The sequence below is a fragment of the Mesoplodon densirostris genome, chromosome 3, assembly GCF_025265405.1.
Source record: "Mesoplodon densirostris isolate mMesDen1 chromosome 3, mMesDen1 primary haplotype, whole genome shotgun sequence".
Taxonomy (NCBI): domain Eukaryota; kingdom Metazoa; phylum Chordata; class Mammalia; order Artiodactyla; family Ziphiidae; genus Mesoplodon; species Mesoplodon densirostris.
This window is the reverse complement of record NC_082663.1, coordinates 35506881-35523312: the sequence shown is the minus strand read 5'-3', so window position 1 is coordinate 35523312 and position 16432 is coordinate 35506881. Positions and strand designations below refer to the sequence as shown.

General features: G+C 37.4%; 1 protein-coding gene across 1 annotated transcript in view; it reads left to right on the top strand.

Annotated features, from left to right (window-relative positions):
• The window catches only part of OXCT1 (3-oxoacid CoA-transferase 1), a 137623-nt gene that overhangs the window by 95959 nt on the left and 25232 nt on the right, over nt 1-16432 (top strand). The window contains exon 14 of the mRNA XM_060092843.1: nt 13919-14008. Coding sequence (XP_059948826.1) covers nt 13919-14008 — 90 coding nt within the window. The remainder of the gene's footprint in view (nt 1-13918; nt 14009-16432) is intronic.

Genomic DNA, 16432 nt, shown 5'->3' with positions numbered 1-16432 from the left:
GGTTCCCCCCCAAATTAAAAATAGAACTACCATATGAACGAGCAATTCTACTTTTGGGTATTTATCTGAGGAAAACAAAAACACTAACTAGAAAAGATATATCCACCTCTATGTTCATTGAGGGATTATTTACAGTAGCCAAAATATGGAAGCAACCTAAATGTCCATGTATGGATTAATGAATAAAGAAGATGTGGTATGTATACAGACACACACACAATGGAATATTACTCTGCCATAAAAAAGAATGAAATCTTACCATTTATGACAACATGGATGGACCTCTAGGGCATTATGCTAAGTGAAATAAGTCAGACAGAGAAAGACAGGTACCATATGATCACTCTTATATGTGGACTCTAAAAAAATGAAAAACAAAAAACAAGCTTATAGATATAGAGAACAGGGTGGTGGTTGCCAGAGGTTGGGGGTGGGAGGTGTGAGAAATGGGTGTCAAAAGTAAAAGAAAAAAGAAAATTAAAACAACAACAACAAAGAAAAACCTACATATACAGTTCTCAGAACTATCGTTCTTATTCTTTATCCAGATACTAAATTGTGACTTTGTTAAGCTAGTGTACTCTGTATTGGAATAAAGTTCACTTACTACAAGAAAACAGATCATAGCTAAAAACAAAGCACAGATTCATTTAATTATCATAAATTTATTGTTTTTAGAGTCTAGATTTTACAAAACATTTTAGCAATAGGCTAAAAGAGTTAGTAGGAGAGGCCCTCACAGAGGGAAATCTGAGAACTAATCTGTATTGTTTTCATTTTGATGAAGAAACAAAAACCACAGGGGCAAGCCACATACTGAAGTTTTAAAAAAATAAACTTTGTATTTTGGAATAATTTTATATTTACAGAAAAGTTGCAGAGATAGTACCAAGAGTTTTCTTATCCCCCTTACTTGATTTCCCTCATTATTACAATCTTTTATTACTGTAGTACATTTGTCAAAACTAAAAAACACACATTAGTACATTACTATTTGAGGGGGGAGGGGTTTGATCAGCTTTTCTTTTTTTAATTGTAGTAAGAACACTTAATGTGAGATTACCCTCCTAACAATACAGTATTGTTAGCTATAAGCACTGTGTTGTGTAGCAATCTGTGGAGCTTATTCATCGGGTATAATGGAAACTTTAGACCCATTGAACAACTCTACGTTTCCCACTCTTCCCATAAGTGGAATCACGCAGTATTTGTCCTTCTGTGACTGGCTTATTTCACTTGGTATAATGTCCTCTAGGTTCATCCACATTGTCACGTATGGTAGGATTTCCTTCTTAAGGGCTGAATAATATTCTATTGTATGTATATACCATGTTTTCTTTGTCCGTTCATTTGTCAGTCAACATTTAGGTTGTTTCTATATCTTGGCTATTGTGAATAATGATTCAATAACCATTGTAGTGCAGGTATATTTTCAATATCCTGATTTTAATTCTTTTGGATATATACCCCAAAGTGGGATTGCTGAATCATCTAGTTGTTCTATTTATTTTATTGTGAGGAACTTCCATACTGTTTTCCACTAGCAGCTGTACCATTTTACATTCACACCAACAGTGTTCAAGGGTTCCAATTTCTCCATATCCTTGTCACCACTTTTTTTTTTGATAATAGGTATGAGGTAATACTTCGTTGTTGTTTCGATTTGCATTTCCTTGAAGGTTGGTGATTATAAGCATCTTTTCATATACCTGTTGGGCATTTGTTATGTCTTCTTTGGAGAATTTCTGTTCAAGTCCTTTGTCCATTTTTTAGTTGGATTATTTGATTTTTTTGCTGTTGGGTTAAGGAGTTTCTTATATATTTGGGTATTAACTCCTCATCAGATGTGTGGTTTGCAAATATTGTCTCCGATTTCTTACGTTGCTTTTACATTTTGTTGATTGTTTCCTTTACTGTGAAGAAACTTTCTAGTTTGATGTAGTCCCCCTTTTCTATTTTTGCTTTTGTTGCCTTTTGTTATCCTTATAAGATCCCAATTTTATTCCTTCCATGCAGATACCCAGTTTTCCCAACACCATTTATTGAAGAGTCTGTCTTTTCTCTGTTGTATATTTTTGGTAACTGTGTTGAAGATCGATTGACTGTATATGTGTCGATTTATTTTGGGGCCCTATATTCTGTTCCCTTTATCTATGTGTCTATTTTTATGCCAATATCATACCTTTCTAATTATTGTAGCTTTGTAATATATCTTGAAATCAGGAAATATAATGCCTCCAGCTTTGTTCTTCTTTCTCAAGATTGCTTTGACTATTCAGGGTCTTTTGGGGGTTTCATGTAAATTTTAGGATTTTTAAAAATTTCTGTTAAAAATGCCTTTGGTATTTTGATAGGTGTTGCTTTGAATCTGTAGATTACTTTGGGTAGTATGGACATTTTAACAATATTAAGTCTTCCAACTCATGAACACAGAGTTTCTTTCCATTTATTTGTGCCTTTTAAAATTTGTTTCATCAGTGTTTTATAGTTTTCAGTGTACAGGTCTTTCAGGTACATTAGTATTAATTAAACTCCTGACTCTATCTGGATTTTATCAGTTTTTCCATTAATGTCCTCTTTCTTTTCCAGAATCCAGTTCAGAGTACCATATTGCACTTAGTTGTCACATCTCCCTAGTCTTCCCTGGTCTGTGACACTTTCTCAGTCTTTCCAATTGTTTTTCATGACTTTGATAGTCTTGAGAAGTACTGGCCAGAAGTCCTGCAGAATGTTCCCCAGTCTGGGTTTGCCTGATGTTTTTCTCATCATTAGACTGAGGTTATGAGTTTTTGGAAAGAATACTATAGAATACTGTTAGAATAGTATTAGAAGAATACTATATTGTAAAGTGCCCTTTTCACATCAAGTTAGGGAGTTTAGGTTATCCACATGATATCACTGTTGACATTAACCTTTATCACTTGATTAAGGTACTGTTTACCAGGTTTGTTCACTATAAAGTTACTATTTTTCCCTTTCCATACTTTATTCTTTAGAAGCAAGTCAGTAGATTCAGCCCACCCTCAAAGATCACTTAAAAGAGGGGTATTATGTATTATTTGCAGTTCTTCCAGAGAGAAGATTTGTCTCTTCTCTACCATTTATTTGTTTATGCAGTATGGGCTCATGTATATTTTATACTTTGAGTTATAATCCAATACCATGTTATTTATTTTCATGCTCAACTTGTGCCAACTATGGCCATTGGGAGTTTTTTCACATTGGGTCCTATACAACTCCATTATTTTTATTTTTCATTGAGTACTCCCTTTCTGTTATTACAAGATGTTTCTAGTATCACCTATTTCTCCAAAGAGCCCTGGTTTCTTTTATTTGAGAATGGTATTTGAAACCAAGATCTGGGTGTTGGCTGTGCTTATTGCTACTGGGACGTCATTGTTTCTAAACCTTCTCAATGGACAGAGCTAAGTAATGTATGTATGCATGCGAACCCACACTCATACAGTTTTGAATAATAAAGATAAACAACTTTCCATTTTAGACCTGCTCACTTTGGCTAGAGGAAAAAGCAACTCCTTCCTGAATAGCTATGTCTCAGGTGGTTATCAAGAGAATGTGTTTCCTTCTAAATGTGGAGCCTAAAAATGGTATTCTAGGGAATAAAAATGATTTTTTAGCTAGTACATCCCAGCTCCAAATATTTGCCATGCCTGAGTTCCAGATGAATGTGAATGAAGTCATTTCTGCCACAGGGTATTATAGCAGTAAAGGGAATAAAATTCTTCACACTTACTGTAGCTCTTGCTACTCACCTGAGAATGTATTAGATTTAAAGTGTATCTCAACTTAGGCTCCATAGAAAATGGGTCTGAAATAATCAAGTTTTTTGCTAACACATTGATCTTTAATACTGTTTTGTCATATATGTTATGTCTCCGGTATTATAGACAGTTAGAGATAAAGTTACTGAAACCATCAAGATCAGAAACTTAAAAGGTCACTTATAAAGTATAGGGGGTTAAAGCACTGGCATATCAAGAAATAAGTTAAAGTTTATATGTTTATATTTCTACCCTCTTCTGATTTTTCTTTGTATTTTACTTCAAAAGAATATCTTTTATTTTTTCATTCTGTTCTTGGTGTTTTGATTTCTACATTATCAAGCTGTTCACCAAAAAGGTGTTTTTTTTGTTTTGTTTTTTACTTGTTACTTTTCTCTAAAGACACTTCACTTTTCACTTTTAGTTCCAGAACCATTCCCCCACTCCACCCCCCCATCTCCCTCCCACCATCTAAGAGCTTGCTCTGGCACAGTTGACTTTAAAAGATAAGAAGATAGAAATTAATGCTTCCTCAATTTCCCTCGTTATGTATCTTTCAAAAATATTTGCGGCAAAGTCCCCAAAGTAATTTTTTTTAAATAGAGGCTTTTTTTTTTTTTTAATTTTTTGACCATGCCTACCAGGGATCTATCCCGTGCCCCCTTCAGTGGAAACCTAGAGTCCTAACCACTGGACCGCCAGGGAAGTCCCCCCAAAGTAACATTTTTAACCTGATTCAGTGTTTGAAAAAGTTCTTGGTTTCCACCCCATTCTCCCCAGTTTGAGGAGGAGCCATTTTTACCTTCCATGCACTTGCAGTTCCAAGGTCTTCAGAGGAGAAATTGTGTCATTGATTTCTAAGACCATCCTATGCCTGTGATGCTAGGACCCACCCACAGTGACATGGCTCCTTAGCATTCTGTGTTGCCCCCAGAAGTTGGTCATTCTCATAATGATGCTATGCTTCTCCCTCTTGGGGCTCAGACCTCATACTAGTCCCAGGATCTGAATCTCTTGTGGAATGATGTTACCCATGGTTCTCTCAGTCCCGAAGGTGAGGTATGCTGTCTTAGCAAACCAGAGGTGAGAACTGTCTTCACATCTGAGAGGCACTGGGTACCCATTTTACAGATTAGGACTGGCTTAGGAGGAAAGAAATGAAAAGACTCTCCACCAATGACCAAAGGGTTATCAATTCGCTGTGAATGTTCATAGCTGTTAACTCTCAGTGGGTACTTAGCAATCATTAAACTGGGTCATCAGCTGAATCTAGAGGACACCTTGGGAATAAACAGAGTACTTATTAATTTGTTGTAGAATCAAAATGGTTTTATGTTCTTTCACCTAGCCCTCTAACTCGCTTAATATAACACCTACATTTAGTATTCATAACATGCTCTTTCACAATTGTTCTTAAGTGTGTGTGTGTTTAGCTTTTAAATTATCGTCTACATTTTTTGATCTTTTCTGCTGTGGCTGAAAACACTGGTAATGATTCTGATGTGTTCCTTAATAATGTTCTTTTAGTCACTGTCTCTCTCTCTCTCTGAAAATTCCATCCAGCTGTCAGAGATGGCTGCGTAATTATAATAATTCTGTAATTGTGCTCTTTAGAGCTTTGCAGACAGTGGGAGGAGGTGATGGAGCAAGTCTGCTTCTGCCCATGGTTCTATGCTCAGCGCCCCCCTCTTCATCCCAACCAATCCACACCCCTTTGAAGAATCAGAAAATAAAATTTCTGAGAAAGACTATTTCCTGTTTCCAAAAGGAATGGTAATAACTTCATATTCCATGTGAGTGAGTTGTTGAGGGATGTTGATATATTTTAGTACATGCAGACACATAAAAATAATTGTTATTCTTCCGTTTGTATTTTAGCTGTCATTTTTGTTGAGATTTCCTAAAAATAATATAAGCCCTTAAAAAAATTCTGTGTGATAGTAAATGGGATCTGTGTTCCCACCATTAGAACATTAGTTTGAACCAACCATATGAAATTCCTGTATTTGTAGGTCATACATGGTCACATGGGGGCAATTGCATATGATTCCAATGCATTTCTCTCAGTGACCCAATGGAAAGAAGGGGTTCTTAATGCAGAAAATAACTTATCCTTGGATTTTTAAATATTGTGCTTATCCTGTTTCTGGAGAATGTACAGGGCCAGAAATGCCAGTGCTTAGTTGTATTTAATAAATTCAATTAAATAAGTTATTTATACATAATATATAAGTATTACTTAATTATTATTAAGTAATAATACTTAATCATGTTAAATAAAAACAAATCCCCTTATATCTGTCCTGGAGCATTTGCTCAAACTCTTTCTGTTTCTGTAGGAGGCCTGATAAAACAAGGTGAACTCACCTAGCCAGTTTATTTGATGTTTGTTTTCATCTTTGAAGAATAATGAATAGACTCTATGAAAACTGAACCTATAGCTTCACAACAGAGCTATGAATAACAGAGTTTTTCTCCTGCTGTCCATTTTATTAATCCAGCAAATAGAGTAATCAGAGTCAGTCTGTCTGACCTTGTACAAAGAAGTTAACCTATCCAAAGTACCTCATTTATAACCAAAAGAAGCTTCATCATACATTGCTTATACCTTAGGAAAAGAAAATGTGAAAGTTTTATACTTTTAACTATTCACTTAGTAAACTCTTAGTAATTTCCTACACAAAGGTGGAGTTAATGGCCTGCAATCAATTTTACGCACACTGGGATTTTTTTTTTACTTGGAGCGGTTGAGGTTTCAAAAGTGAATGATGGAGACACTCTTCAGCGATATTTACACTTTTGCAAAAGGAGAGCATCAGTGTCGTTAATAGCTAGGAACAGGGTTCATTTGTCCCATTTAAAGTTAATTGATTTCTCAAGTGCACAGGTACTGATGAATCAGAATAGATGTGATCGATCAAAACACATGGTCGTCGTAGCTGGATAGGTCTTGGAGGCCTGCTCTTGTGTTTTAAGTTGCTAGATGGCAGTAGTGGGTGGGACGTGGTTTGTTAGAGGGGGAATGGGATGCCTCTCATGAGGAAGAATTTCAGTTATAACTACCTGGATGGCCTTGTCACTGCTGGCCAGTGAAACATCAGCCCTAATCTTAATGCAGGTCATGGGGCAAACTCTATAGTGGGGATAAGCAAGGATGCTATGAGAGCACCCGAGAGAGGCCCCTAATCTCTCTTGTTGATGGGGTGGGGGCAGGGGCATGCGGATGCTTCCTGGGAGAGGTAGTCATGATTTGATGCGTTAAGGGTGAGCTGGAGCACACCTGATAGAATGAGGGTGGGACCTTACAGCATAGTATGAAGCCATACGCTGTAGACAAGCAACTCACTATTCCTGGAATAGAAATGGGAACTGGAACGTAAGGAAATGAGGAGGGTCCAGGCCACGCTGTCATAGGTTTTGTATGCCAGACCGAGTGAGGTGCTTGGACTTTACCCTGAACCACTGGGGAACTAGTGAAAAGTTTTAAGCAGAGGAGTGATATAAAATACTCATTTTAAGGAGATTATTTTTGTGGTTATGAGTTGGAAAGATTTGAGAGGGACAAGGCTGGACATGGGTTGACTGGAGGGATGTTACACCACTTAGGGAGAAGTCATAAGGATCTTAGCTAGGGTGAGAAATAGTCAAGTTCAAGAAATATTGGGAAAATAGAAGTTCTTTGTGATTGAATGATTCATTGATTGTACACGGATAATGAAGGAGAGGCAAGAGATAAAGACGTTTCTGATTTGGATCCTGAGATGGTTGATTGGCCACTAACTGAAATAGGAAATCGGTGGGCAGATGAGATTTGCCTTGATAAAGATGCTTAATTTAATTTGGACCATACTGAGTTGAGGCATGAATAATTAACATAAGATAATAAAACTTTTTATTTCTCACTCACATAGAACCAAAGTGAATACCCCTGATTTGCAGACAGCTCTCTTCTGTGCAATAATTCAGGGATTGAGATTCCTTCCATTCTGTGGCTGCACCATCTTCAACATATAGTTTGCAGAAAAGGCAAGGGCATGGAGCATTGTTCTTGAAGTTGTTATGGTCCAGCCCTGGAAGTATTATATATCACTTTCACCCCATTCCATTGGTCAGAACTTATTCATATGACTAATCCTAACTTCAAGGACGGCTGGGAAATGTGGCCTCTGTGCCCAGGAACAAGAGGAAACAATCTGGAGAATCAGCCAGCAGATTGTGCTACAGGGTGACTGGGAAGTTTTTGGATATTGAAATCTGAAACTCAGGGAAGATCTGAGCTAGACATGTGGCTTTATGAATCATCAGAGACAGGGCCGGTTTATATCATAAGCATATAGATGAAGTCACTCGTGGAGAACAAGTGGCAATAAGAGCAGGAGGCCAAGGGCAGAGCTTTAAGTTGGCCAACACACAAAGCTCGTGTGGGAAAAGGATGCTAGAAAGGAGCCTGAAAGCCTCAAGGTAGGAGGTATTATACCATGGAAACCAATGAGTATAGAGAATTTACAGATGTTGATGGAACACAGTGTAAAATGTAGTAGAAAGTTTCAGGAATGTATAAAGTAAACCTACAAAGTGTGTACTGAATCAAATGATTAAATATTAGAGACTGTATTGAGTAGTTCTCACTTCAAGGGCATGGTCAAGGAGAAACTGGACTTCAATGTGTTGAAGAATCTATAGAGAGGGGCTGTGGAGAGGGGATAATTGAAACAAGATCTCGGAGAGAACAGGAGCAACAGCGCTTACTAAAATGAAATTTTGAATTTATCCAAGTACTGCTTTTTTGACATGCTTTTTTTTAGCCCATATTATGATTGATAACTGATATTTGTTATAAGCAATTTTGTTAACTTACTTAGCAATAAAAATATTATTATATTTCTAGTTACATATTAATTGGTTTACATGGTCAGTTCACCTGTCCTGGGAAATACAATTAAACTTGGAAAGGAAAATCACATTTTTCTTGGTTTTGAATACAAAGTATAACAGAAAAGAGAAATATTCTGCTGTACCTTTGTTATAACTTTGCTAAACTAAGGCAAATTTTTAAAATCTTTTATAACCTCTCTCTTTGTATTTAAACAAATGTTGGTATCATGTTTTTATTTTCCCTCTCTCCTGCTCTTTAGCTAGGAACATGTTTAGAGACCGCTTTCTTTCCTAGAATAATAATGTGAAAGTGAGACAAATAAAGAGGCTTACATTTGGATTGAGGTGGATACTTAATGCTCTGGTGTTTAATATTGAACAACAAGCCCTAGTTTTATAAATAAATCACAGCTATTTTTCCCTTTGTCTTACAGTTGATTCACATTTTCCAGTGGGGCACATAGCATTAGTTTAAAATGCTTTAAAATTTTTTTCTGTAGATTGTACATTGTTTCTCACTTAAGAGCAGAATATTTAGAGGTAACAAATCTGAAAATAAGCCATTACTATTTATATACTAATGATAAAGATGATGGCAAGAATCATTTTCAGTATGTTTTATGTTTTATTTTAAATGGCATTTTAACAATTTCTTTCACTTTCTTTAAAATTCTGATATTAGGAAATAGGATCAAAGTAAATAAAAATATATTTAAAATATTGATTTTGATTTAAATATATTTTCTAGAAAAAAAGTAGATGATCATATTCATTTTATTTATTTATTTTTGCGGTACGTGGGCCTCTCACTGCTGCGGCCTCTCCCACTGCAGAGCACAGGCTCCGGACACGCAGGCCCAGCAGCCATGGCTCACGGGCCCAGCCGCTCCGCGGCATGTGGGATCTTCCCAGACCGGGGTACGAACCCACATCCCCTTCATCGGCAGGCAGACTCTCAACCACTGCACCACCAGGGAAGCCCGATCATGTTCATTTTTTATTCCTAATTCTTATCTTAGTTCCTGGTTCATAATAGACCCTGAAAATATTTGTGAATGGAGGAGTTGAGTCAGTATCTTTTTAGAAAAGTTTTGTAATTGTCATAATAGAGAATGCAGCATTCTAGTGCATTTTATTGCAGTATTCTTTCCATACTTGATGTCAGAGTTGCAAACTGCAAAAAAATGAGTTGGCTTTGAAATGAGTATCCAGCAATCATCTCTCCATAATGCTAGCCAGAATACATTTTAGAACTAAAGTTGCCCCATTCAAGAAATGTATGTTTGCTGATGAGATTTAAAAGAAAGCCACGCTTTGTGTCACCCTGGCCCAGTGCTTCAATCATGACCATAATCTCCTCTTCATTATAGGCCTATTTTTTCTCCGTATCACTTTTCTCTCTTGTGATTTATTTAAAGGTATATTTTTAGCTCCTTAACTTCTCTCTTTTATCAGATTTTTATTTTGTATATTGATTAGGATGTTGGGTTTCTGGGAGGGAGATGAAGACGGAGGTAAGATCTGTATCTCAGCTCTATCAAATGTCAAGCAGTGTGCTGGACATTTGGATAAAGAGGTAGATAACAGTGCCGAGGACAGTATCTGGCATAGTCACCTCCCTCAAAGAGCAGTGGTAAAGCATCTCCTTAAGAGGCCTTCTCAGGTACCCCCTCTGTTATGCAGCTGTAACAGTTCTAATTCTACACAATTCTCTCCCTTCCATAGAATTCATCTGGGCAACACACCACTGTATTAGTCACACCAGCTGCTGTAACAAATAAGCCTCCCAATTTCAGTGGTTTAACACCCTGTGTTTTTCACTCATATTGAGCAATGCAGTGTGTTTCTGAGTAAGTGGGCTCTGCTACACATGGTCATTTAAGGACCCAGCCTGAGGGAAGCTCAGTCATCTGCGAGGACACCTTGGATGTCAGTGTCCAGATTGCAGAAGGTGAAGGAGCGTGAAGCATTACACGTGAGAGGTTTTTATGGGCCAGAGCCTGAAACCACAGGTAACACCTCCCTCTCTTCCACTGTGGTGTTGAATTTCCCACTTGCTTCAGAGAGGATGTCTTATATCTCTATTTTTCTTCTGGTATAGATAGAATAAATTATTTTCCTTTAGTAATTGATTCTGTTTCAGAAATCACTTGGGAATTGAAATGGAAGAAAATGTTTTCATTTCTTTTTCTAATACGATGAACTTACTTAAAAAATACAAAAACCAAATATTTGGAGGTTTTCCGGTTAACCTGCTAGAAATGCTTTCTCTTAGGAGACACTGCTGTTCTCTTCCCCATCTGGCAGACTACCTTTGTGAAACGCCTCCTCTGTGACATCCTGCTGAGCCTCTTCCTCCCATTCCTGCCTCTCCAGGCACAGTTAGCAGTTGCATCCTCGGTGCTCTGCTAGAACTTGAACATACCTATGTTACTTGAAGCCATTCATCCACTCATTCATCTAAGCACTTATAATGCAATAACAATAATAATAATAATACGGTGAAAGAAAGAAAAGAGTTGAAGTTCACTGAGATAGAATTACATACCAAATAGTGCCAAGGATACAGGGAAAAGGCACTTAGCTCTACCTTGGGGATGAGGAAGAGGTGGGGAATGCTTCTTTTAGAGGGAAGAATTTTGGTTCAAGTCTCTTTAATTACTCATGGATGCTTTCCCTTCCCCCAGTGATGAAGTTTATGAGAAAAGAAGCCTGTCTTGATCATCTCTAAGTCCAGCACCCAGTACAGTACAGGCTCATATTAGATACTCAGTAAAATGAATTGACTGAAGATGTAAGGCAATACATTTATAAATTTCTGTTTACTCCACATCCATTCCTCATAACAACTTTATGATAGGGCAGATATTCTTATTCCTGGATTATAGACAATGAGCCTAAATACAAAGAGATTTGGTGTTTGCAAATGTCACACAGTAGGTTAATAGATCTCAGGTATTCTGCACCTAATCTTGTCCATTTTTTTACTCTTGGAAACAAACATGTAAGTATCAAAATAGTGCTTTGAAATTTGTAGCATGTGCTTTGAAGACAAGACCTGAGACCACTTGAATCTCTTTGAGTGATGAAGACTGTTCATTTACATTGAGTCAAGGGATAAAGTTCTTTCTAACAGACACAAAGAGATGGTTCTTTCCAACATGTTTTATTGCTCTTTACATTCCTGCCAGCACAGTGTTATGTACCCAGCTGATGCTCTATAAATCTTCCTGAAATAACTGACGATGATTTAAAATATGTACATCAGATTCACCTAAAATGGACAAGCTTCCTGTTAGAAGCTGTCATAAGCTTTTACCAGTATCATTGTGTCACAGGGGACAAAATTTGCCTGTGGTATATTCTAATTCAAGGCATTTTTTTTTTAATTCAAGGAATGTTTAACACACTAGCTTGGTTTCTGGTTTTCTTTGGCTTCCTCATTCTTCTGGCACTTACACTCTTAGTCTGCCCAAGGACACTATCTATGGAAGCTCAGACTGGCTGGATGTTCTCACCACAGCAAGAACATGTTGAGACATTTTTAAATGGAATAGCTTTAGTGTCTTTTGATGTTTTAAAAATCCCAAACTTCCTTAGTATTGGAGTTTATGATAGACATTCATTGCTTCCATCTCTAACTTATCCATATTTTGTACCATAAAGTATCAGTGTTCTCTTCAGAAATGTTATGACCTGGTGCTTTACTTATTAAAATTGCAGCTAAGGATGACGGCATGGCTTATAGAAGTATAAAATTACACATTTCCACATGGATATTCTGCTTCATGGCAACCTTACACGTCTGAAGACAGACTCATTTTGTCCCTTCCACTCCTTTCTTGCACCACCTCCCAACCATTGCCAGCTGCTTCCCAATGTCATTTAGTGGCAAGCTCCAAACCATGAAGATATCCTGACTACTTACTCCTTTGTTTTATACTGCCCATCTAATTCATGTTCGTGCAGTGTTGCACTGACCTCTAAAATGTTTCTGAAATCAGGGGATTTGAGACCGTGTTTTAAAGCCAGGTGTGAGTGTATTGCCTGATTTCCTTAAAGGTATGAAATTATGGGAAAGGAGCTGAAAGCCCTGGAAGAGTTTACTGTCAAATCAGCAAGAGGATTTTCAAGAAAAAATAAATTTTCAGGAGGTTTCAATGTTAGAAACATTTCTCTTCAATCTACTTGAGTAAGAATTTATTTCATCATCTCTGGGGACACTTGCTTTTTCCAAAACTTTGTAACCAGGAGACAGACTAGACAGTGGGAATTATTCAGAGTGTGTGGCACAGAGAAGGTGGTTGGTAAATGTTTAATGAATGAGGAGATAGATAGATGAACAAAAATAGAATGGTCTTCGTGAAAGTATCCTGAAGTCTGCTTCTGTTTTCTGTTTTTGCTTAACAGAAGTATATTTTCTTGTTTCGTTTTGATGTATTTTTCTAACAGCAAGGTAAGTGCCAGGTTTTAGAAAGACAGACCCACCTTTCATATTAATCATTACTAGGGGAACACCACTAATGCCTTAGTTTATTACCTAATGGCATTTTAATCTGCAGGAAATCCAAGACAGTGCTTTAGAAAGTGTCTGTGATTGGAAGTGTCAGTGGTGCCAAGTATATGTTTAAAAAGAAAGAAATGAATGTCAGGGGCATGTGGATTTCAGTCTCATATGATTGTAATAAGAGTAATGTGCCAAGAATTTTGGAAAGGTTCTTAAGTTTTTTCTTATCCAATGATTGACATATTGCTAATATAGCGTTGACAAAGTAATGTTAGCCATACTCAGTGAATGTAACATCATAATATTTATCCTGAACTTATTCTTCAGCCACAGAATAATAGAACAACAGGATATTAAGGTCATAAAGCTCAAGTACTAAGCAATGAAGGTCAGTGAGTTTTTCTCACTAATTATTCCAGCAGCTTCTTGCAAGTTAATTTTGTTCTGCCACATACTAAAAAGGTGAAAGAGAATTACTTCTTTTTATTTTTTCAATATTTATTTATTTTTTGGCTGTGTCGGGTGTTAGTTGAGGCACGTGGGATCTTTCGTTGTGTCATCTGGGCTCTTCGTTGTGGTGCACGGGCAGCTCTCTAGTTGTGGCACACAGGCTTAGTTGCCCCGCAGCACGTGGGATCTTCATTCCCCAACCAGGGATCGAACCAGTGTCCCCTGCATTGCAAGGCTGATTCTTAACCACTGGACCACCAGGGAAGTCCCAAGAATCACTTCTTATTTTCTGTTTGTTTTGCAGGGGAAGATGGTGAAAGGAATGGGAGGGGCTATGGATCTAGTGTCCAGTGCCAAAACCAAAGTGGTGGTCACCATGGAGCACTCTGCAAAGGTAATGAGAGCTGCTTTTGGAAATTCACACTACACTGAAATCCTGTACACCAGGTCACGTGACCATTGTTTTTATTGTTTCCTCTGGATCACTCAGCTTGATAGCGTTTATATTTTAGAGAAAAACGTTACAAATAAAGACCATTATTTATTATCATTCAGCTAAATGTTTGTTTTAACTTTGAAGCAAACATCAGGGTGTTCTTTGATTATTTGCCTCACACACACATTAAAAGTAAAAGCTGTAATGTCTTCAAAAGCAGTGAAAAGATGTTAGGGCAGATGTGTTGATTCAGGTTTATAGATATTTTAATTTTATTTTTATTTTTTTGGCCAAACCCAGTGGCATGTAGGATCTTAGTTCCCCGACCAAGGATCGAACCCGTGCCCGCTGCAGTGGAAGCACGGAGTCATCACCACTGAACCACATGGGAATTCTCTGATTCAGGTTTAAAAATGATTATAGTGGCTGCTATCTCTGTACAAAATGAAAAACACAACAGAATGTGCGTTTTTAACAGCAGTCATTTTCAAGTGGACACTATGGCCTCTTACCAAGTCTGTGGAGGTGCCGTTCTGAGACAGTGTTAGAAAATGATGGACTTGGTGATAGCAAGTGTTCTATTCTGAAGAATATTATACTTTTATTTTGATAAATCGTTGAGTATTTATTGAATACCTATTATGTGCTGGGCACTGCTGGAATTTAGCAATGACCAAAACTAGACAAGAATCATTGACCGCATGGCACTTACATTTAATGATAATATCATTAGCCTATCATAGTGATAGCTCCCATTCATTGAGTTTACTGTGCACGAACAGTACACTAAGCTCTCTGTGTATGTTTGCCTGTAAAAGCCCATGAACTTGATATAAGTATTTTTGTGGGTCCAGAAACAGAGCTTCAGAGAGGTTAAGTAACTTGCCTGAGGTCACATAACTAGTGGAACTGAGATTTGGCCTGGATACCTCTGACTCCAAAGCCTAGTCTTCTAAATAACGAGCTATCAGTATGACTTTCTTCCTATTCCAAGTCATTGTCTTTGAAACAACTGAGCTTAATTGCCTTCCCCACCTGAATCCCTGGGCTTCTGATGATTTGCAAAGTTGATATTGGGTGGCAGGTACCCTCTTCACCCTCTATACTTTTGCTCATTCTCCTTTATAATTCTTAGTTTTAAAACAAAAGCTACCTGTTCTCACCTTGATACCTGCTATTTTGAGTGGAAGTGGTAGTTCGTTTGCCCTTTTTTATTTTGTGATGCAGCATTGTGGGAGAGTGTGGATCTGGAAGATTTGCATCCGACTTGCTTCCCCTGGGGAGTTCTGTTACAGAGTGATAGGTGCCATGAAACAGTTTCATTGTGAAAACTGTAATAAATATGAAATTATTATAAATTGCTTAGTAAACAGTGAAGTGAGCAGTGAAGCATAAATATGGAGCAATAGAAATGAAACCAACACAGGTGACTCCTGAGCGATGCCTGGCAAAAGCATCCAAAATACTTCATTTCAGAGGCAAGAGGATGCCACACATGAAAATCAAATCCAAAGCTTTTCTGGAACATACTGTCCATTTGGAGAAAACTCTTTCCGACTTTCCTTTTGTTGTTACTTTAATGTTGACACATAGGCACTGAAGTCCGACTCATTTCAGATTATTTTTGTGCATTCGTTTTCAAAACATTGGGCCTGTATTTCTCTCTCTTTTTTTCCCCAAAGTGTTTTCTTTCTCCTCAGGCTGGAATTTCTGACAGAGGAAAAATGGTGCTTCAAACTTCCAATTAGAAGTCCCTTATTAAAGCTTTTCATAGAAGCGAGATAATGTTTTTTAGCATTTCTTCTTTTTCTTCTCTCAGTGGGGAAATTGGCACTAAGTTTTAGACCAGAACTGAAGTTAGATATTTTTCCCTACATACTTTCGTTTGACAAACTAACAAAAAATATATTTGTGATTAAAATAATAATAGTGATTTGTTTATACCTAATAGTTAGATAACCTTGAAAACTAACCAACAGAAGTTTCTTTTCTTGCCATCTTCACTTTGTACTCTTGGTCCTAGAATGTGTGGTTGCTTCTGTATATTGTTCACCTGTACTTACTGTTATTGGCCCAACTCAAGGGAACATGGGGACCTCACCACTTCTTTCCTGCTTCTTTTGTCTGCCTAAAGGTTGGTAGAGGTTGGAAAGGAAATAGAGAGGCGAGGTCTTTCACTCCTGGTGGCCTCTCCAGTTAATGACCTGTTCTTTTAGACATGCCAGGTGACTTCTGCTGCCTTATGAGTAAGTGAACAGCCTAGGGGGAGAATCCCCAGAGTTTTCTAAGACACAGAGTAGAAAGTTTGCAGTGAAAGATTAAAACCTGAGAAAAGAAATATAATCTTGTATTCTTGTGCTGCTGATTTTTTTTTTTCCCAGT